This window comes from Porites lutea, chromosome 11 (genome assembly GCF_958299795.1).
Source record: "Porites lutea chromosome 11, jaPorLute2.1, whole genome shotgun sequence".
In the NCBI taxonomy this organism is placed as follows: Eukaryota; Metazoa; Cnidaria; class Anthozoa; order Scleractinia; family Poritidae; genus Porites; species Porites lutea.
Genome location: NC_133211.1, coordinates 10,303,144 through 10,324,501, shown reverse-complemented (window position 1 = coordinate 10,324,501; position 21,358 = coordinate 10,303,144). Strand labels below are relative to the sequence as shown.

Sequence of the window (21,358 nt, the reverse complement as noted above, 5' to 3'; positions counted from 1 at the left end):
AACTACTTTACTATAAACGGATCCATATCCGAAAATCAAAGGCGCAGTTCAATCCTATAGTTTTCTCTCCAGTGGTAAGTGAGTATCCAAGTATCTCTGAACCCCTGGTACAAAGCCTTCACCCCAGCCTTCTATTTTGGTCAAAGTTGACGGTCGGGATTGCCCAGAATGCAACTCATTTTCCGATGTAACTTTAAACTGACCCAATGTGGAGTTTATTAAGCAATTTATGTGAATTTTACTAGTACAGTGTAGAGAACTTGACGGGGAAAGCATTCTCTGTACAAAAAGAAGCGAAGTACTAATAGTAAACGGGTTGGTAAATTTGCAATGTCACTGTTGCAACGCCACCCTTCAAACCGAGAGGATAAATATTTCGAATGGAATGCGCCGGAATTTTGCCGAAATATTCCGGCTTATTTTGAACTATTGAACAAAACAGAACACTTGTTATGCTACCCTCCCACGCAAGCGAGAGCGTCACGTGGAGCAAATTACCTTTTTACGTACCGTCAAATTAAAGGTATATAAGTAAGAAAGTTTCTCGCACTTCATCATTTTGTCTCCGCATCTGCCAGCGAACTAAGCATTTCGGAGATTCGCCATGGCTGCAGAAAAAGAGCCCGACTCGAAGGAGGAATTCAGCGATGAAAAACTGAAAAAGTCTACCCGCAAGACTAAAGTCATCGTTATCGCTGCCTTAACAGTTTTTCTTTTACTTGGGGCGGTGGTTTCTGTGGCGCTGTATTTGACGATAAACCAATCGACTCCAAGTCAGTCAAATCGTCTAACAGATGTAAATTTGAATACGGGCGATACACTCACTTACCAAGTGGATCAGGATATAGAAGCAGAAACGGGAAATAATAAGCAGAGAGGTAGGCTGATAAAGTATTACACAAAAAGAGTTCTTTTAATATCGAAATTTCATTAACACAGTTTCTAGGTTATATCTTTCAAAAACTGAGGAATACACTGATAAATATATTCAATGGAAAGATCCTGAAGAACCAAATAAAGCAGTTTTGATATAAACTGCATAATTACAAAGATGAAAGTAGATTACAGTTCATTCACTTCTCGAGCAGTCCGGTTATCAAGTTGGCCATGTTCCGTAAAAACTTCGTTGTCTTGCATCATTAGCTGAAATTTTTGCGCCATTTCATCCAATTGCTTCTTCGTATTCTCTATACCAATGCAAATATCACACTCGAATATATACCACGTGGAATACCGTCTATCAAATTAGATAACAAAATGTTAGTAAAATGATTCTGGCTTTGGGTGTGGCCAGTCAAATCAAAATTTAATAAGTGGTTCTTTACAGTGTTGTTTCAGCATTGCTCAGCATAAATTTCACAAAATTATTAAAATTTTCAGTGTCTGTTATCTGGCACTGATTTTTGACATGCAATAAATTATTTTTGCTTGGCCAATTTAAATTTAGAGCTCGCAGTCAATCAAATTAAACAAAATCAGCTAAGGAACTTTTAACCCTTTAGGGCGCTGAATGTTGCAAGGGCAGACACATATTTAACCTCACTAAATAATTCAACACATACAGGACTCATTTACTGATACACAAAAGTACAAAAATATATTTTAAAGGGTTGTTCTTATATCTCAGAAAACATTTTACACTTGAAAGCATAATTTCTTCTCTTCAGGCACGACCCACCCGATTGAACAATTTTATTCAAGAGTTCTAGTGTTAGTAACCTACATAAAATGAATGAGCAATTACTTTAGTAGAATCAAAAACGAAAGAAACACTTTGATTATAACTTTTTGAGGAGATCCAGATCGCTGGTTACTAGCAACACAAACATACAAAAAAAATCTAACTTTCGTTCACTAAGCGCCTTATTTTAAATCTTTGAGTAAACTTTGATCAAGTGAGAATCAAGGCGAATTAGCGAGATAAGACGCATATAATGACCGATGTAATTTTCTCTCTCGGAGAAAAAAGCCGCGTAGAAAAGGCGCGAACTACCAGTATTAAAAAGAAGATTTCTTTTACGTGGTTCTTTCCATTTTTCTTTTTCTTAAAAAAAATGTTACTCTAATCGTTTTTGCTGTTCAACACCGTAAAAACACGCCAATCAATCAAGCGTTTCGTGAAGCCAATACCCTCAAAAAGGCCGAAAGTAGAGTGGTTAGAACTTGTAAAACCACAAATGGGAAACAATATAAGTTGTCTTCCCTCCGACTCTTGACAACGGTAAGTAAATAGCACAACTTGACGACAAAGTACTTCATTTGAAGATGTAAATATTAATTAGTTATTCATGAACCCATTCTTTTTATCCGTATCAGCCTTTTTCCTGACCGAAACTTAAAATTAAAGTTAAATTTATGCGTGGTTCCACGAAATAACAAAAAAAAATTCTTCTCAAAGGATTCATAAGATGTTTTACACTGATCGACAAACTTATTCTCTCCCATTTTCTGTTATACACTTATTAAGCTGTAGCTTAAACTTAATCGCGAATCATGGCCTATTGTTTTGACTCAACTGAGGATGTTTGACTCTATTTGATGTACCATTTGGAAATTTTTACAATACAAAGAGTTTTTGGGACCGTGGACGTTCTTTTGATAATAACGTCCAAAAATCACAGTCTTAACAATATTAGCATTTCTCATCGAACTTTCCTGTTTCTCGACGCTACGTTAGCTGCCTGCCTTAGCACAAATTCTCTTCCGGAAACTGGTGTCTATTTTCACCAACTACTTTCGAGATCACGTGAATGATCATGCAGTGTAATTACTTCCCCACTTCCCTTCCCCTTTGCTACTAGTTATACCTATAATTCTTAATTGCTATTTTTCAGGAACTATACGTGCGGTAGTTGGCATCATGGTCCTCAACAAGACATCCGAGGAGTACTGGTTCCTAATGCAATTCAACGTGTCCCAAGTGAGCGGGGAGGTGGACATTGTAGACGGCAATGAAACAATAGATTTTTTCCTGATTCGTTTTCATCTTGATTCTGGGTAAATATCATGTTTCAGGGTTTAATTGATATTCATTAACTTTTTTGCCCTCGGAAAAAAAATACTCTTGGCATTTCAAAAAAAACATGTGTTATTGAAATGCTTTGTTTATAGCGAAAGTGCGCTTAGCTCTAAATGCAACGAGCTAGTCTAGAATGCTGATTCCACAGAAATAATTTAAAATGAATAATTCAAATAGAGCAAAATAGAATAAGAAACCCCAGGCCTGTTGAATGGAGACAACCAGTTGCATTAGCCTGTTCCAGGCGTTCAGATAGTGGGGAGCGGTGCGAAGTAAAAAGGAACAGGCTAAATTTGGGTATGCACAAGTTTAGCTTAAGATTTTAACTGAGGGCGTCCTCCCAGGGACTTCGAGAATTGAACCAAATTTCCCGGTGTTCTCGGGAAATCCGAGTTCGCTCACCCGAATGATTACATTGAACTTACTCACTTACTGGACATGGGTTAAAACCCTTCTTCAAACTACTTAGCAACCTGTGATTCTGATAGAAGAATTCGACCTTCGAGGGACTTATACAAGTACTACCCGTTTAAGAGCAGTGTACGTAACACAGTTTTAAAACGAACAAGGGTTGAGAGGCGGTTTATCGTCCTTATCTGAGCTAGGACTACAAAGTCAAACCGTTTGCAGATAACTTCAAACAACATAATGTGTCACTCTGTAATGCAAATCAAGTTTTCCCGGTCATAAAAGACAAACATTGGCCAAGACTCAGCGACATACACGGCATATTACACAATCTAACTTTTAAAAAAAACTGTTCAATCATGGCTGTTTTTGGGAGTACAAATGAAACGGCTTTTTGTTATATTTTTTAGAAATTCAAGTCATGGAAGCAACGTATCATTTGAAATCTATGGTATGAATTCCACTGATGACGGCAAACTACGGCTGGTGCATGGTATTCTTCAGCAATTACTGCCGACAGTAAAACGGGACCTTTATGAAAAAGTGGATGGGAAAACTACAGACTCGAATTCTCTCAGTCCTGAACAATCTCCTTTGCTTCCTCAGTCAGTGAGGATGCACCGTGAAGCAAACACATCAGATAAGGACACAGTCTCCATCCAGAATCACTTTGATGGATCAGACTTCGTTGGAATGCCATCAGGAGTCGATCTGGACATGAAATACTCTGATTCTGCGCTCATAAAAAAGAGCAACGGAATGGTGTCAGAGAGTCGTGTATACTTTTCTGAACAGCTAAATCTTGGAGGCGAGATTGACGGCCAGAGCGGTGGGGGTGTTCCTACGATGAAAGTAACTTTAATGAGCCGAATATCCCTCGTTGAGACTGAATATTTTGGATTCGCCGATTTAGAAACGGACGACCTTTTTGTGAAGCTGGTGGTTCGGAAGGCAACTGCGCGCATTTCCGTAAACAATACTCAAAGTGAATCGAGTGAACAGAGCAACTCTGGCGATGCGTCGCTGAAACGCTCACGGCGATCGGTGTATTACAACGTTAGTAACGTTAACGAGTCGCAGGTTGCTGAAATCTGGGATAGAATCCCTCCAGTTTGTCTTTTCGTCAATCGCACCACGTTTCTCCTTCTAAATGAGACTGTTCTAGGCGTAAGAGTGAAATTGCTTGCGTCCTTGACAGTTAATATAGACGGAGTCGGAATGCCGCAAATAGAAGTTGAGCTCACTTTGAAAATTGGAGTACGTTTAATCCGCACGGTTTATAGACGAAACTTCACAATTCCGCCACAGTTGGGAATGGGCTCTACAGTTATTGAGGCACAAAGGAGGATACTTCTGGTAAGTATGATTAGGATGAAATGCCTTTCCTAGCGTGAGGCTACGTTTACATTAATCTAATAAAGAAATATAAATGTTTCAGGGTTTCCAACATTTAGGGTAATCGAATTCGCAGTGGTTCGTACAAATCAGTTAAATACGAGAACATTCTATTCGTATACAAAGTATTCAGTTTAGATCAGATTCTGTATTCCAAATACCCAATCACGTGACTAAACCAGGAAATATTCATTTCGAATTCACACATCTGTGTGTAAACGACAAAACAACTGATCCGGTACCAAGATGTTCCAGATTCATCACAAATCTCCTTTCGTGTAAATCTATAGCTAGAGTGTGAAAAAGCAAATGCCTGAACTCTTCCACTTGGTGCTTCCCTCCCCTCCCCCGCCCCCACGCCCGCTTCCCTCCCCATTTTGATCAAACTGTCTCTCTTGTTGGCATCCGCAGAAATTTGTCCTGGTTCTAACTTCTTTAAAACTTGTTCTAATATAAAGAGCCTCTTGGTAATGATCATACTCTAAGAACGAAGTATAGAACACACCCTTTAAATACCTGGGCTTCTAATCTGGCTAATATGGTAATTAGTACCCAATAACATAACTTGCTATACTATTTTTCTCTTCACAGTCCTTAGACCTCTCTGATTTTAGCATACAATCACTAACGACAGAGCTCCTCCTAATTTTTAATGTCCAGTTCCGAGTTAGCCTTCCTGCTGACGGAAACTCCCTCGATCCTCTTAAGCTGAAAGTTAAGGTAATAAATTTAACTAAATTTGATTTATTTGTCTGCAGCATTACAGCAATTTTCAGTGGAGTTCAGAAAGAAGTTTTTTCTTAGCTTTGACTTTTACTGAATTGCTCCTCCATGTGACTGGCCAAACAATATCGCGTTATTCTCTCAAACAGTCACAACTTATCAGAACCAAACCAATCGTGTCCCCAAGCTATAGGCTAAACGTGAAAATCCCGAAACTCAATTATATCTAACCCAGTAAGAAGTCAAACCAAAACTAGCTTAACTTGCTTAAACGGCAGAGTATTCCTGCGCTTAGGACCTGCCAGGGTTTCTTCGAGATCTGATTGGCTCATAATCATACTTGAAATGCGCACTTTGTTTCTTCAGTTTGTGTTACCGCGCCATGATCATCTGAAAAAGAGCTCTTCGTTAATTAAAGAGGTCTCGCAATGCAAAATATTGAAAGGCAGGCACTTTTCCTCTATATCCGAGAATATGTGCCCGGACAAGGTCAATTCCCCACGGCCTACAGATATAAATGCAAAGGACAAAATGAAGGATTTAATACAAACTTAAAAGATGCATTCTTACTGATAGTGTTAGAATCGTATCTTTAAAAGAAACTTGTATAGCATGCAGTACGAGTAAACTTAGCACGCGTTTGAAAAAAGTTACCAGGAATTTCTTGAACACTGAGAACGAAGACCGACAACATAACAAGTAAGACTACACAACATACTTTTAAACTGAGGATTGCCATTGGCTTGAGTTGGTCGGTGTTATGTCGAGTTTTTCTATGGAAATGTTTTAAGGAAGCTAGCGCTTTAGGCTATTGTGAAGTTGCGTCGGGAACTGGGTTAAAATTCGTCCCCTAAAACAGTCCCATAGTGCAATTCGACTTAACACAGACCCAGTCTCACGCGAACCCTCAAAATAACCAGTGTCCACACGAGTCCGTTTAATTTTTATATACGAACACAAACTTTATTTTTCTGCTTTTGTCCACATGGGATCGACTTTTATCCCTTTACGCACTTAGCCAATCAGAAGCCGACTGTGTTTCTTGCTGTTGCAGGAAATTTTGGGTTGTGGTGTGGGTATTGAATGTCCAAGGATTTCTACTGATTGCACCGTCCGCAATTCAAACTATCAATCTTGACACCTTTCGCGAAGAAATTATCCCGTTAATTAGTCGCTCCAGTATGGGAACCGCAATCGCAAATTTTTACATAAAAGTGTACAAAAGAATTACAAAATAAAAAACTCACATGTAAGGACGTAATCTAAAATCTAAATGGGAAGAAATTAAATATGGCGCGTTTAAAATATTATGTGGGACGTATTATCCAATCTAATAATAGCTCTTTTATGTTCTTTGTTTTCTTCAGGTGGAACCTATCACCAAGATATCCTTGTTTGTGAAGACATTCCGTTTTCGCTATCATTGGTTCCGACATACCCAAGTTAGAGCTAATATGCAGGGTACATTGGTAGACGTTAGTCTCCCTGTGACCCTGTCCTTCTGTAATGACACGCTGTGTGCCTCATTATCTGTTCGCCTGAACGCGCTGAGACTGGGAGGCGGCATTACTATTTGGCTGCCTCGACGGGTAATAAAGAGGGTGTGCGGCTTCAAGTGGGAGTGGACCCGACTTTGGAGGAGCAGATGGGGATGGAGATGGGGAAGGAAAAGGATAAGGAAATGCAGCTCCCAAATACAGCGGCTGTATGTAAACAAGTTACTGCTGCTCAGCAGCGTATTGTACCCCACAGTCAACAGGAACGAGACACTGCTCCAGGTCTGCAACATGACGAAGAATGAAAGTATTTCAATTTCACCATCTTTGTCACCATCAACGTCGTTTTCGCTATCTGCATCGATTTCCCTGTCAACCTCTGTATCAATTTCGCCAACTACATCGGCATCAACATCCTCGTCCATATCTACATCGGCATTGCCATCCGCGTCCCTCCCTACATCGGCATCACCATCCGCCTCCCTATCTATATTGGCATCACCATCCACATCCATATCTACATCGACTGCACCATCCACGTCCATATCTACATTGGCATCACCATCCGCGTCCCTATCTATGTCGGCATTACCATTCACGTCCATATCTACATCGACTGAACCATCCACGTCCTTATCTATATCGATTGCACCAACTTCATCAACACTTGTAATAGCAAGTAGCGCGTAAAAGTATATAAACTGTGTCAATTGCTGGAACTGTTGCAGTCACACCGGCAATGCAAATAACGTCATACTAAACTACTGCTTACCAAACCTAACACCATTAAATACGTTATAGGTAGGCCCATTCGACACTATGTAAAAAAAGTGGCTTTATGGACACCAAATAACATAATACTTAAGACCGCCAGTGTTGCTCACTATTTATTGATTGTGTTGAACATTACACATTCATTATCATTAGCCCAGCAGTGGGATCCAGCCGTTTTTAAAGAGTGCATTTTTCAAAAAATAAAATTTGACCGTGTCAACTTTGTTCCTGTTTCCGTGACTGATAATCTTAAAACGCAATAAAATTGCTTGGTTGGTAACAAACTGTTTCATGACTTTTTCTGCACGACTTCTTGAGACTTCAGTTGAGAACAGAACCATCTCTCCAACTAAGCCTATGTCCAAGTTCCAACCCCCCTCCCCTTCCTCTAAATTTCACAATGAGGCCAAGCGCAATAAACTTTTCTTATGAAAATGACTTCTACCTCATTTCTCATTTAAACATCATTTCCCTATCAAAGGCTTCGCACTAAGGGGCCAAGATCGCGGCAAGTTACAGTAGAACCCCGGTAACTCGAACTCTGAAGGGAAGCCAAAAACAGTTCCAGTTAGTAAGAGTTCGAGTTAAGGGGGTCGATTTCAAAATTTCAATTCGCCACATTAAAAATTGATAGCTATAATGATTTTTCAGCACTTTAGTGTATAGTGCAATGCAAATTTGAGTTATTTCATCAGAAACGGTAATTATAACTTGATTGGGCATTTTTTGTGATAATTAAAACGGGATCTGTTCGTTGCACCATCAAACTGATGTAGTGTTGACCAGTGTTTGGTTGAGTGTTTTTACCGATTATACAAAAAGAAGAGCTAATGGGATGACATCCGAGTGGAGTTCAACAACCAGAACTCGGGTTATCGGGGTAAAATTTCAGTGAATTTTTGATGAATTAAAGCTGGGGTCGGAAATAAAATTTAGGTCGAGTTAGCGGGTAATTCGAGTTATCTGAGTTTCAGTTAACCGATTAAAAATGTCTGAAAAGTGGGGTGAAATCCAAGGGAAAATGGACTTAGTTCGAGTTAGTGGCTGAGTTCGAGTAGTCAGAGTACCAGTTACCGGGGATTTTTAATACGACAAATAGAGGCTTGAGTCTAGCCCGCTGTTCGCCCACTACTATGCGTGCCACTTTGTTTTTCGGAAAAACAATTCGCAATTCGCAATTTGGTCAAGGTTAGCTGGGTATTAAACCAGTCAGAAAAGGAAAAATATTAGATCGTCGTCTAAGGATGTTTAATAGTGTGATACTTTTTATTCGTTTATGCACAGGGCATCCAAGCTCGAAATATGACCATCGGCATTGTTGCAAAACGTTCAAAATAAAAGGATTTATAGAAAAAAAAAACAACAATTGTTTCGTAGCCTACGAACATTAAAAGAATTTTTAAAATAACGGCTTACCTCGCTTAATTTGTGTGGTTTCCGAACCGATTTATGGCCATTTAATAGGTTTTATTGGAACCAGTTTGCTCTTTTTATAATCCTTTCCCAAGATTGGGTACGGGAGCGAAGCAGTCGAAAGGATCCACTTAAGGAAAACAGTCATAAATTCGCTCCAAAGGCTCCACTCGCCCCCGCATTCCACCTGTATCCCAGATGATAGTTCTTCTTTCCATTCGTGGACTTCTTTACTGAGTGGCATTTGTAAACATAAACCGTCTTGGAAACCTCAAAGGAACGAAGAAACACAAAACTTAAGCGAGGTTAGCCAGTTTTTATTTAAATCCTTTCACATGGGTAGGCAATTGTTTTCCTCATATTTTTAACGTTACGCAACAAGTCAAGCAAGGTGAACTGTCCTACAAAGAGAGACTGATCCATCTGGATCTGCTACCGCTTACCTATGACCTCGAGGTCAAGGATTTAGTATTTCTTTATAGGGCCTTATATGGCTATATTGATATTGATAATAGTTTTATTAAGAGTGTTAGTCACGGCCACACTCGACGATCTCAATCAAGTGATATAAAGTATTTGGAAACGCCCTTCTGTAAATCAGCTACCTATCAGTCCTCCTTTTTTAATCGCAGTATTAAATAATGGCACCAAATATGTAAATTAATTCAGCCCATTGACTTTCTAAACATAAAGACTTTTAAGAATAGTATAACTAACTTGTACAAAGATGAATTAGCAAATGTCTTTGATCCCGATAAACCATGCTCATGGGGTCTTGCACGTAATTGTGGGTGCCAGTGTCAACAATAGTTTAATAAGCATTTCTTAAGATTTTTGCTGATTTAGTCCGGAGGTGCCATGCACGGGACTCCAGGTCCCTTTTGCACCTTACCATTTGGTCTTTTTTTTTCCCGTTACTGTAACTATTTATTTAGAGAGACTCAGACCAATAAAGTTGATAAAACAAAACAAAAACAAAACAACAGTGCCGATATTTCATATTTCGGTGGTTTATGCCAATGATAATAATAATAATAATACGTTTATATAGCGTCCTTTCCCAGTGGTCCAAAAACGCTTCACAGAAGGCAAAGTATAATTAAAAACTACAAAATCCCAAACTATGTCTATAAAAATAAACCATTACATATACAAAGTGCAAATAACAATGAAAATTCAATGTTCCATGTAAGCCCGTAAGACATAAATGTTCCTTAAGTTTCCGTTTAAGAGTTTCGACCGATTGCAAGTCTCTTACTGACTGTGGAAGGGAGTTCCACAACACTGCTGACGCCATAGACTGCAAAACAGTCGGTTTTTCTGTCAAAATCAGTAACTAAATCGGTAAAGCATAGCCTAAGAGTCTTACGCGCCAGAAGCGCGCGAGCCTCACTCGCCCTACGGGCTTGTGGCGTTGTGTGTCTCTCCCCAGTCTCGCTCTCTGTTTTCAGAATTGTTCAGGGCCTTTTGTTTGACTGCTCGCGCGTACTTGAATACGCAAACATACGCACTGTTTTGCAGTCTGATCTACTGACCGTAGAGGCAAACGACTGACCACCGTAGAACTTAAGATTGTACTCGGGTATCTTCAAAAGGTTTTTGGAGAATGAGCGATGTGATCTTGAAGTTCTATAGGATATAAGAAGATCTGTTGAATACGTTGGAGCTTGCTTGTTGAGTGCTTTAAATGTAATTAGAAGAATCTTTTAAAAATTTAAAAATTCTATCCGCTGTTGGATGGGTAGCCAATGGAGTTCCTTGAGGAGAGGCGCTATGTGATTATATCTGTTAGATTTTAAACACTATTCTCGCAGCGTGGTTTTGTACTCGTTGGAGCCTTCGCAATAAATATTTGGGAACGCCATACAGCAAGGGGTTGCAACAATCAAACCTTTGAAGTAACAGTGGCAGGTACTAGGGTTTTCGTGTTTAAGGTATTGAGAAACCCCCTAGCTAATCTTGGAGATGTTACGAACTCCATGTGAAAAAAAGCCGGCAGATTTACACACCACTGTTATGTGAGGAACCATTGACAGAGCCATTATCGAGAGTGACACCAATGTCGTTTGCAGTGAAGGAACAGTTAACTACCTCATCAACAATGGTCAGATTACCGATGTTTGGTCTTGGAAGCGGTAAAAACCAGCATCTCCGTTTTATCCTGGTTTAGCTTGAGTCGATTATGTACCATTCAAAGATCGATATCACGAACACAGGCCTCTATCGAGGTCTTGCCCCGATCTGCATCATTTGTACTGTTTGTACAGCATGTTTTAAATGATATGTACAGTTGCAAGTTATCCGCATAGAAATGGTAATTCATTTGACGTTGCTTGGAGAAGTGTATGAAGAATACAATATCGGACCCAAAACTGAACCTTGAGGGACACCTTGAGTGAGATATAATGAATTCGATGAGGTGTCATTTACTTTCACATATTGCGTACGGTCAGACAAATATGAGACAAACCAGTCTAACGCCCCACCACGAATCCCAAAACGAGTAGAAAGCCTCCGTATTAAAATCGTATGGTCTACAGTGTCAAATGCTGCAGATAAATCAAGAAGAACGAGAATGACTGAATGACCACTATCAATCGCGGTAACAATATCATCATCAACTTTTTTTAATGCGGTCTTTGGGTCATGGAATTTCTTGTACGCAGACTGTAAGGGTACATAAAGAATATTTCAAAACAATTCAACCGTCGCGCAAAGCTGCCTGGATGTATTAGTAAATATGTCATTTCCGTGTTCCAGAAACCCTCACTTCAAAACGAGGCTAAGTGCAAGACCTTTGTTGTGAAAATGAGTTTTATGTGCTTGAGAATGAAAAAACTAATTTTCATATCCATGGTTTCCTACTTAGCCTCGCTTTGAAACAGAGGCTTGAGGCAACTCGAGAATAGCCTAATTGGATTTAAACAATTTTTCTGAGGAGGGGATTCTGTAAGTTGTGCGCCTGTCAGTATCTTTAGAGCAAATCAGTAAACACGGTTTCACAACGTTTACGATTTATGGTTTGTTTACAAGGACGTTTACTGCGAATTGACCAGGTTGAAGTTCTAGTTGTTTCCCCATTTAGGAATTTCAGTAGGTGTGCAACCGCCAACATCACAGCTCAGATCAAGGGGATCAAAACCCAGACCAAGCCCGGTAAAAGAGCTTTCTGTGTACCGCGCCGCGCATCGAACCTTGCGGTCTAAGATTAACGGTTTTCGTAAGTGTTATCCCCAAGTTAACAAAACTCGTCTTTTAGGGACCAGATGTGCAGAAAAGAATGACGCTCATTTAAGCGCTTCCAAAAATGACATAACCAAGCTGGACGTAAGCTAACTTAGGTAGCTTTGAAACTTCTTTATGCTGTTGTAGCTGATGCAAATGGAAGAAGCAAGAAAAACAAAGACAAAGTCAGAAAAATGAAAGAGAAATCCCTAAGGACTTCATGAAAGAACTTGTTACAAAAATCATTCAAAGCTACAGCTGCATCTACAGTTACGTCCGTAAATTAACACCTCATAACGAAAACCCAGAAATCAACTGTATGATCGATTTAATGAGTATTTGTGAAAGATGTATTTTAAATAAACCATATAAGAACTGCGGAAATGAAAACAAATGAAGAATGATCCTAGCAGCTGTGAACACAATTTATGTAATTGCGTAAGTAACATAAGTAAGCCTGAACATTTCGGGATATTGAACCTGTGACTTTGCGATACCGGTGTGATGCTGTAACCAACTGAGCTATGAAGCCACTGGTGTTGGGAGCTGGTCAATTATGTGTTCATATGTTCCCGTGAAAGAGATGAATTTGAAAGATGTATATGAAATAAATCATATAGGAACTGCAGAAATGAAAACAAATGAAGAATGATCGTCGCAGTTGTGAACGTAATTTATGCAATTGCGTACGAAGCCTGTTTCATTTGTTAATAAGTACTGTATGAAATTCAAGCTTGCATGCATGCAGTTACATAATCTTACATATGCTGTGCTGGAGACCGAGCCTAGGGTTGGATGACACAGGTAACTAAAGCAACTAACCAAAATTCTGGTTAACCTGTGGCTCCTCGACCCAGGTCTCTTCAAAAATCTAGCAGCTCTGCAGCCCATATCGATGCCTGCGAGTTTTTCTCCCGGCTTTTTGCCTTTTAATTACATCCTCAACACATTTCCTTGTCTTTCCGGAAAGAAACGGATTTTTGGATAAATTGAGGAATAAAATCCTTGTTAAGGGAGAATTCGTGGAGCTTATAATCCCGTATAAAGATCGGTTACCGGCTCTGTCAGCTGTACAGGACATGCCCTCTACCAAACAGGCAGAAAAAGATCGCTTGATCAACGAACTTCCGAAGGTAAGAGAGTCATTCAATTCCACTTGCTGCCACGCAGCATGATAAAGGTTTTAAGATGCGTTTGTTATGGTTTGAGTTATAAATGAAGAAAGTTGCAACAGTGGTGAAAGCAAGCTAGGCAAGGAAATGCCCAACTATTTTTAACTATTTTTAAGATCTATATTATCTGTTAAATGATCTACATCACAGTTTATTTTCAATTTGTTGCTACTCTTACCTCACAGTTAAATATCAGGAATTTTGCTTCACATTTATGGTAAATTCAATTGTTTATGGTTCTTTCATGGGGGCCATTTAAAATTTACAGATGTCCACTGAAGTTTATTTTTCTGTAATTAATTTTATATTGAAATAAACACCAGTCTGCATAGCATTTGCACTTAAGTTTTATTTTCCTTTGTTTAAGCTTTCCTTACAACCCCATTCATTAATTATGCACGTAGCGATTACATACTGTTTCACACAATTAACAGTTACACAAATAGAGTTGAAAAATTTATGCATAATAAATGTATCGGGCTGTACGAAAATCTTACCTTTTCTGTCTTTTCTCAGTTTTAATATGCCTATTGTGTATGCCAAAATTTTGCCATTACTTGCAGCTCAACCCCTATTAGGATGGCACTAAACAACTATAGTATTTAGTGATATAGCAGTCTAACAACTCAGTTACACCCACTGAGCACATGGAACAAAAATACCTCTGCAACGAGTGCAGATAATTCTCTTTAAGTTCTACCGTGAATAGAATATGAAGGAGGAAAACTAACACTCCAAGTCCCAATTGTTTAAAGGTTGAATAGGGACACCTACCCAAAACATTACATCTGCATGGGGCCTGTAAGATGTGTATTTAAGATCAATGTAACAGCTCTTTGACAATCAAAAGTATTCACTAATTTTGAGGTTTGCAGGGAAATGTGATGTTTGGGGGTGGGGCATGGGACCTCCTAGTATTGTTATACGTACTATTTCAATAGAAGCACTGATTATTGGAGTGAAGCACTGAGTGTTTTATAGATCTGAGCATACCATCCTGCACACACATGTATTACATGAATAACTTTATCCAATGTCTTTAAATGGGCAGGCTTGAAAGCATCTGTCCTATTTACCTGTACAAAGTACATATTGTACTGTAATATGTTTGATCAAATTCAATTTTAACCTGTTGATTAAGGGTGGCTTATCTTTTCCTTGATGTAGTTCTATACAGCAGATGCAGCACCAAGACAGGCTCTTCATTTTCATTCAAAAGTTAGGGATGCATGCTCCACAGGAAACACTGGAAATATATCGTAAGTCTACCCTTAAAGAGGAACAGAATTTTTTTTACATGACTTCATATACAATCTGGAGGTTGTTTAATACTGAGTCACAGAATGGTAGTGAAAATATTATTGAAATGTTATCTGTAAATGAGTGGAAATATTAGTGTTATTAATAACACTATTCATGCAAAGATCTTCCTTTTCCAATTCAATCATCACTCTTTTTGCTTCTTTTGATTTTGAAGTTTTCATTGGCCAGTTAATTCATAATGGTGTCTAACAATAACTACCATATCATAAGAAAGTTCTTTGAATAGATTGTCTACTCTGGAAAGGTTTTATGTACTGTACTTAACTTTGTGCTATCATAGAGTCAGCTCTGGACATCCCATACACACAGTTTCTTTGAATACCTTATTGGCACTTTATTCTAAGGGTCTTTAATGTTGTGATTGTAAAAAAAAATTGAGAAATTAAAGACCCGCGAAAATAAATCCTTGTGAAGAAGACTTGGTTTATATACGTTTCTGAGTGTGAGTTATAAACTATCCTTAGTGCCCGCTCTTGAATTCTTTCAACCTTTCTTGTATCCGACGCCTTACAGAAATGCCATGTGGGATGACAATAGGTGAGATATGGCATGATAGCAGTTTTATGAAGTAATAGTTTAGTCTCCTTAGTAATTAAGTTTAGTCTCCATAGTAATTAAGTCTTATCACTTAAATGCAATTTGCAGGTAATTACATTTATAATAATTTGTGAAACTGTATATTACTATTCTTATTATGATTAATCGTAAAATGTAATCAAAATTTCTATACAACTGCAGCAAATCCACACAGCGATGATGGTGTTGAAGGGTTTCTTCTTTTTTGTCCTTTTTACCACTAATAGACTGAAGGTGGCCAAATCAATCATTGTTGGTGACAGTGGCGTTGGAAAAACATGTCTAGTGAACAGGTTGGTCTATGAATTCAGCTGTACATGTATTGTATACACTGTGAAGTGACAGTGTACTCTGGTTTTGATTTTTTAAAACCTTGCAAACCGGTGCATGACACTCCTTGGTGGTATGTGGCTGATTGTTAGATACAGTAGAAGCACCCAGAATACAGTCTATATATACCACTGACAATAAAAATATATATCCTTAAACCATGCCCTCCCTAATTTCTCTCCCTAATTCTCTATCTATCTCTCCTAACTCCTTCCCCCTGCCGCACCCCCATAAAAAAAAAAAAAAGAAAAAATGCTTGGTCATAGGTATAGTTAAATACATTTCTCAAGTTGACAGTGAGTGTTTGTTTGGCAGGTACTGTCGTAACTTATTTGACAGAGACTACAAAGCAACCATTGGCGTAGATTTTGAGGTTGAACGATTCATGATTCTTGATCAAGAGTTTAACATGCAAATGTAAGAAGCACATCAAAATTCCGTACCTTGTTGTTGTTGTTGTTGTTCAAGAAAAAAGCATATAATTCTCTTACTTTTTTAATGTAGTTGTCATTATGCAGTAAAGGATTGTTTTGACACATTGCTATGATCACTTAATCACTAGGTTCACCAACCAAATACCTTTTGTGGGGTTTTATTTTAGGGATTTCAATAGGCAAATATGAAAAAGGGCTTTAATTTTGCAGAATATTAAAATTTCAAGATTTGACATGCAGAATCGCAAACTTTCGAAATCTAACATGCAGGATTATTTATAGATTTAACATACAGAATATTGAAATTTCAAGATTTGATATGCATTGATATCTTGAAATTTCACAATTATGCAGGACATTGAAATTTGAAGATTTGTCATGAAGAATAATATTATATTGAAATTTCAACATAATTTTTAGTAGTCGTAGCAACCAAACAATCATACACTATTTATGGAAACCAACCTTAAGTTAAACGGAATGCACAAATTCAAATGCAAACACTGTGGCTGTTTATATAATATACACTTTGAATCATACAGTTAGAGTTATGTAGCAAATCACATATTGTTTGGTTTTGGTGAAATGTAATGATATGAGCATCACTGCATGTTGCAGTTGGGATACAGCTGGGCAAGAAAGATTCAAGTGCATGGCAGCATCTTATTACAGAGGTGCTCATGGTATGTTATATAAATAGAAAACTGAGCAGTTCAAGAATTCAGCTGGTCTCAACACATTAGGGGAGCTTTAGGAAAGACATTTTTGAGAGACACATGTCAACCAGAAGTCACCTTCCCCCCGCCTTTTAATATCCCTTGAGGCTACCAATTTTTTATTACTCGGTTTGTTTCTCTTTCATAGAGACTATCTGCTGGAAAATTTAGGCAAAACCACCGCCAAAGAATGCAAAAACTGCACTTCCAGTTGACATGTGTCACTCACAAACATCTTTGCTACCCTATACTAGAGTAAACTCCCCAAATCCCCCCTATCCTAGAATAGCTGTTTTCCAGAAACTACTGAGGTCACCAGCACAGTAGTCTAGCCAAAACAAAACCTTATACCACAATCCCGAGTCTAAATAAGATCTTCAACCAACATTGATCAGTTTCCTGAAAAATGATACCCTATTCCAGACCTAAACGCTCTGATTTATATACCCTATCCTAGAGTAAACTGCTTGAAAACCATACCCTTCACAGCGGCACATACCAATATAGCCCATATATGGCAGTCCCCCGCACCCCCGGGTCTTTGCTTAAGCTCTCTATTGATTTCAGTCTTCTAAGTTGTCACTGAGTAGCACCTAGAGCCAGCCTGTCCTCTAAGAGAAATTGAAGGGAGCACAAGTGTCATCAAAGAGCTAATTGCCAAAAATAAGACATTCAAGCAATGGTGATGCAGTGGTAAAAGCACTCACCTTCCACTAATGTGGCCCAGGTGCAAATTCCATGGTCAATACCATGGTTGACTTTGTTGTTGGTTCTCTCCTTTGCTCAAAGAGCTTTTTTTCTCTGGGTTCTCCGGTTTTCCCATCTCCTCAAAAAGCAACATTTCCTCATTCCAGCTGTTTGATCAGGAATCAGGTAACCAAAGAACTACTGAGAGGATGTGCTACTTCTAAGTCATTATTTATTTCAATTATACATTTATTTATTTATTTATTCATTTCTTTAATATTGTTTATGTATGTACACTTATAGTTTTTTCATTTTCTTGCAGTTATTGTTTTAGTGTTTGAGCTGACAAACGTCAAGTCCCTCTACAATACAAAGTAAAGTAATTCTCTTTGCTCTCTGATGTTGTTGTAATTTTGTAAATTAGCTTACTTTTGTTTTTTTGTTTATAAAAGCACGTACATTAAAGGTCTCCCAACGTTTTCTTGTGTTATTCAGACAATGGCTGGAAGAGGCTTTGGAGCAAAACTCAACGACATTTCCTGAAATTTTCCTGGTTGGTTCAAAAAAAGATCTGTGTGTAAGTATCTTTCTTTCCTTTTTCTTTAATATGCTTATTTAGACATTCATATAAAGGATAAAGATGAGGATCCAAAGCCTTCTTAAAGATAATGACTAGAGCCATTTGCTTTGCTACTGACTCAGAATCCTGGTTCTTTTTTCAACTGTAGAAAGCCAGTGATGTTTCTCAGATGGAGATGAAGGCTTTAAAAGTGGCGGAAGAGTTAAATGCTGAATACTGGAGTGTTTCTGCTAAATCAGGTGCTTATATCTGTTATTATTATACCAATAAAGCATGCTCGTAGAGGACTGTTTAACGCAAGGGCGGAGGGTGGGAGGTTAACATATACTCTTCAGCAGTGGCATCGATATCCTCTCGTTCCTAGTATTATGAATTCGTTTAGACTTAAGGTATGTTGAATGTTGTTAATATTAGCCTCAGTTAAGATAAGAGAAACAGAACTGACGAGGCCATTTTCGAGTTCCAAAAACGCTCTTTTCAAAATGACGCTAAGTCATGGTTTTATTCCCCGATAAACGTTTGAGCATATATTTCATATATTTTTATACATTTTATGCTGCTTTTTCTTCTTTCTCTTGGACGCGAAGATCAGTTTACTTTTCTTTCTTCTATTTTTCTTATTCCGAAAATCACGAGGACATGACCGGCGTTGTCATGGCAAATGATTCCTTTTCGGATCTTCTGTTTTTTGGTAATGAAGCACGGTATCAGCAGTATCCATATGATCTGAGATCACAAATCTCTCTTTGTATTCTCCCCCAAAACGCACCCTATGATTGTTGCTATTTTCACATTGCAAGATTTTCTGGCGATATTTACAGGACCAAGGTTGACAACACAACTGTGTCGTATATTTTTACGTCTGCTACTGGAGACCGGGCCGCCATTTTACGTGATCGTCTTAGCCAAGCGAATTTCGAACCGTTTGCAGAGCAAAGGCAGTATCTTCATTCCTCAGTTATTTTAAGACCCTGAGTATTGGTACGAACCCGGAAGTCGAACCGTTGACCTCCCCCTCTGCAGTGAAGCGCTCTACCAACTGAGCTAATCCTACCGCGGTAGATGGATGTAGACTGTTTACGTGCAAATATATGTTTTAGAAAAACAGTTAAAAAGCGACGTTTTCATACCACTAACGGAAAATAAGAACACGACCAAAATAATTTTCCGATACTTGTTTTCCTCAAGAAGTATCCGATTTTTTTTTCGCAAATTCGGCTCAAGGCATTACCTGCACCCACCCTTTGAAACCGTTATCACGAAGCAGGAATGCGTGATTAAAGACGGTGACGGTATTTACCTCTTTAAGGCCCAATATCCACATGCAAATTCTCCAGGCCGACCTCCTTACACTTCCTTAAAGAATAAGTTGAGAGAATTTTTTCGCTTGGGTGATCATTCTGTCAATTCTGACAGCGTTTGCACTTGATGATGTTTGTATTTTTGTATTTTATTTTTACTCCATCCTATAATACATTAGTTATACAATAATACAATAGTTGTACAATATCAATAATACATTAGTTGTACAATATCAATTGGTACAAAGTTGCTTAAACTACGTGTACATCATAATAATAATAATAATAATAATACTAATAATAATAAAAGAAGAAAATTAGAATGGAGAAGGGCACGTTATAGTAAAACTAATCATGGCCCTTTAACAAGATTGACTTTATTCTTTTGTAGTTTTGTTATTCATGATATGATGATATGTAGATATTGTATGGAGAAAATTGACGTTGGTCAGGGACTTAAAGGGTTGTAATATGCTCGTAGGTGAAAATGTGAAGGAGTTTTTTCGTCGTGTGGCAGCAATAACATTTGAGCAGGCGATTCTGCGAGAGCTTGAGTCCCAGGATGCGAGAACAGGCAAACTGCAAATCGGGTCAGGAGGTGTTCTAAGTAAGTAGTATAAGTATCTATCTAACTGTGAGCAGTATGGCCTTTTCATTTACATATTTCTTTGCCTTGGGAGAACAGGAACAAAGTCAGTGCAGCGCAATATACTTGCTACACAATTATACAGTGGGAGGCAAGGTGGCACTATGATAAGTGCGCTGGTCTCGGGATCGAGAGGTCTGGGTCGAGCTGCGCATTACATTGTACCCCATAAGTGTCCGACTCCAGCCAGATGTATGAATGTATAATTAGGTGCTGGCAAATTTGGTGCTACGATCTGTGAGCATCCCGTCCAGGGGGGAGTAGAGCTATTCCTATTCCCTTAATGCCATGGAACGCGGGTTAGCTTAAGTTCTGGCCTTATGGACTACTTGGCCTGAAACCAGACCTTTTTTACCTTACAACAAATTAACATTGCCTTGCTTTCGGCCTTAGAGTTCGTAAGTGAAAGCAAGCTGTGTGCAAACAGTCTGTTTGCGAGAATTGTTTTGTGGTTACTGTGTAAGTTACGCCTTATGCCCTTTTAAAACCTCACACTATTATAAGTACAGCAAATATATTTGACGAAGGGACGGGGCTATTTCATTGTAGGAGTTGAGAAGAAAAAGAAAGAAGAAGATAAGCCGCAAAAATCAAAATGCTGTTCTGGGGGTCGTGGACTTTAGCCCCGAAAGGCATGCGCAACTGATATCAACACAGCTGGTCTGTGATATTGAGGGCGCATGCGCGTGTTAACCCAGAAGTGATTGGTGATCATGAGCGATACACAATTCTGCGATGAAAACTAAAAACTACAGAGAAGAAATTTACAACAGCGCTACCAGCTATGATCTCAGCATCTAATTGCTATAATTATCGCTTCTACGTTCTTGCAAATGCGCAGTGATGTTGTAACTGCGCTCGGAATGTGCGTATGACAGCTCATTTGCCACTGATGCTTTACAAATGAATACACAGACTCGCAATAAATGGAGATACTCAACTACACAGATCTCCCAGTCGTTTGTAATCAAAATGTTAACATAACAGAAATATAAATATAATAAAATAATTCGTATGAGAGAAACAAATGAAAGACGGTACAAATTGTGTCATTGCCGGTATAAATAAAATACAAAATGTTGCTTACTTGGATATCCCCCTTTTACTTATAATGACACAGACCTTTTCAGTTTGAGCGCG

At 38.6% G+C, this 21,358-nt stretch overlaps 2 protein-coding genes across 2 annotated transcripts; both read left to right on the top strand.

Moving 5' to 3' along the window:
• The first annotated feature begins 576 nt into the window (after positions 1-576).
• On the top strand, positions 577-4,816 carry LOC140953192 (uncharacterized). Its single transcript, XM_073402692.1, has 3 exons — positions 577-878; positions 2,835-2,997; positions 3,838-4,816. The coding sequence occupies exons 1-3, from the start codon at positions 605-607 to the stop codon at positions 4,814-4,816; spliced, it is 1,416 nt and encodes a 471-aa protein (XP_073258793.1). The 5' UTR covers positions 577-604.
• Positions 4,817-13,433: 8,617 nt separating this feature from the next.
• On the top strand, positions 13,434-21,267 carry LOC140952999 (ras-related protein Rab-36-like). The gene is made up of 10 exons (XM_073402471.1): positions 13,434-13,586; positions 14,793-14,884; positions 15,752-15,817; positions 16,170-16,271; positions 16,907-16,971; positions 18,014-18,065; positions 18,187-18,268; positions 18,420-18,510; positions 20,054-20,179; positions 20,768-21,267. Exons 1-10 carry the CDS (start codon positions 13,533-13,535, stop codon positions 20,839-20,841), a joined length of 804 nt encoding a protein of 267 aa, XP_073258572.1. The 5' UTR covers positions 13,434-13,532; the 3' UTR covers positions 20,842-21,267.
• The last annotated feature ends 91 nt before the right edge of the window (positions 21,268-21,358 follow it).

What these genes read in the sequence shown, in the direction of transcription:
- LOC140953192 (XM_073402692.1), top strand. Translation starts at nt 605, where the DNA reads ATGGCTGCAGAAAAAGAGCCCGACTCGAAGGAGGAATTCAGCGATGAA. An exon ending in GGGAAATAATAAGCAGAGAG is followed by an intron (nt 879 to 2,834) that starts GTAGGCTGATAA and finishes GCTATTTTTCAG; the next exon opens with GAACTATACGTGCGGTAGTT. An exon ending in CGTTTTCATCTTGATTCTGG is followed by an intron (nt 2,998 to 3,837) that starts GTAAATATCATG and finishes TATATTTTTTAG; the next exon opens with AAATTCAAGTCATGGAAGCA.
- LOC140952999 (XM_073402471.1), top strand. Translation starts at nt 13,533, where the DNA reads ATGCCCTCTACCAAACAGGCAGAAAAAGATCGCTTGATCAACGAACTT. An exon ending in CAAGAGTTTAACATGCAAAT is followed by an intron (nt 16,272 to 16,906) that starts GTAAGAAGCACA and finishes TGCATGTTGCAG; the next exon opens with TTGGGATACAGCTGGGCAAG. An exon ending in TTATTACAGAGGTGCTCATG is followed by an intron (nt 16,972 to 18,013) that starts GTATGTTATATA and finishes ATTTTCTTGCAG; the next exon opens with TTATTGTTTTAGTGTTTGAG.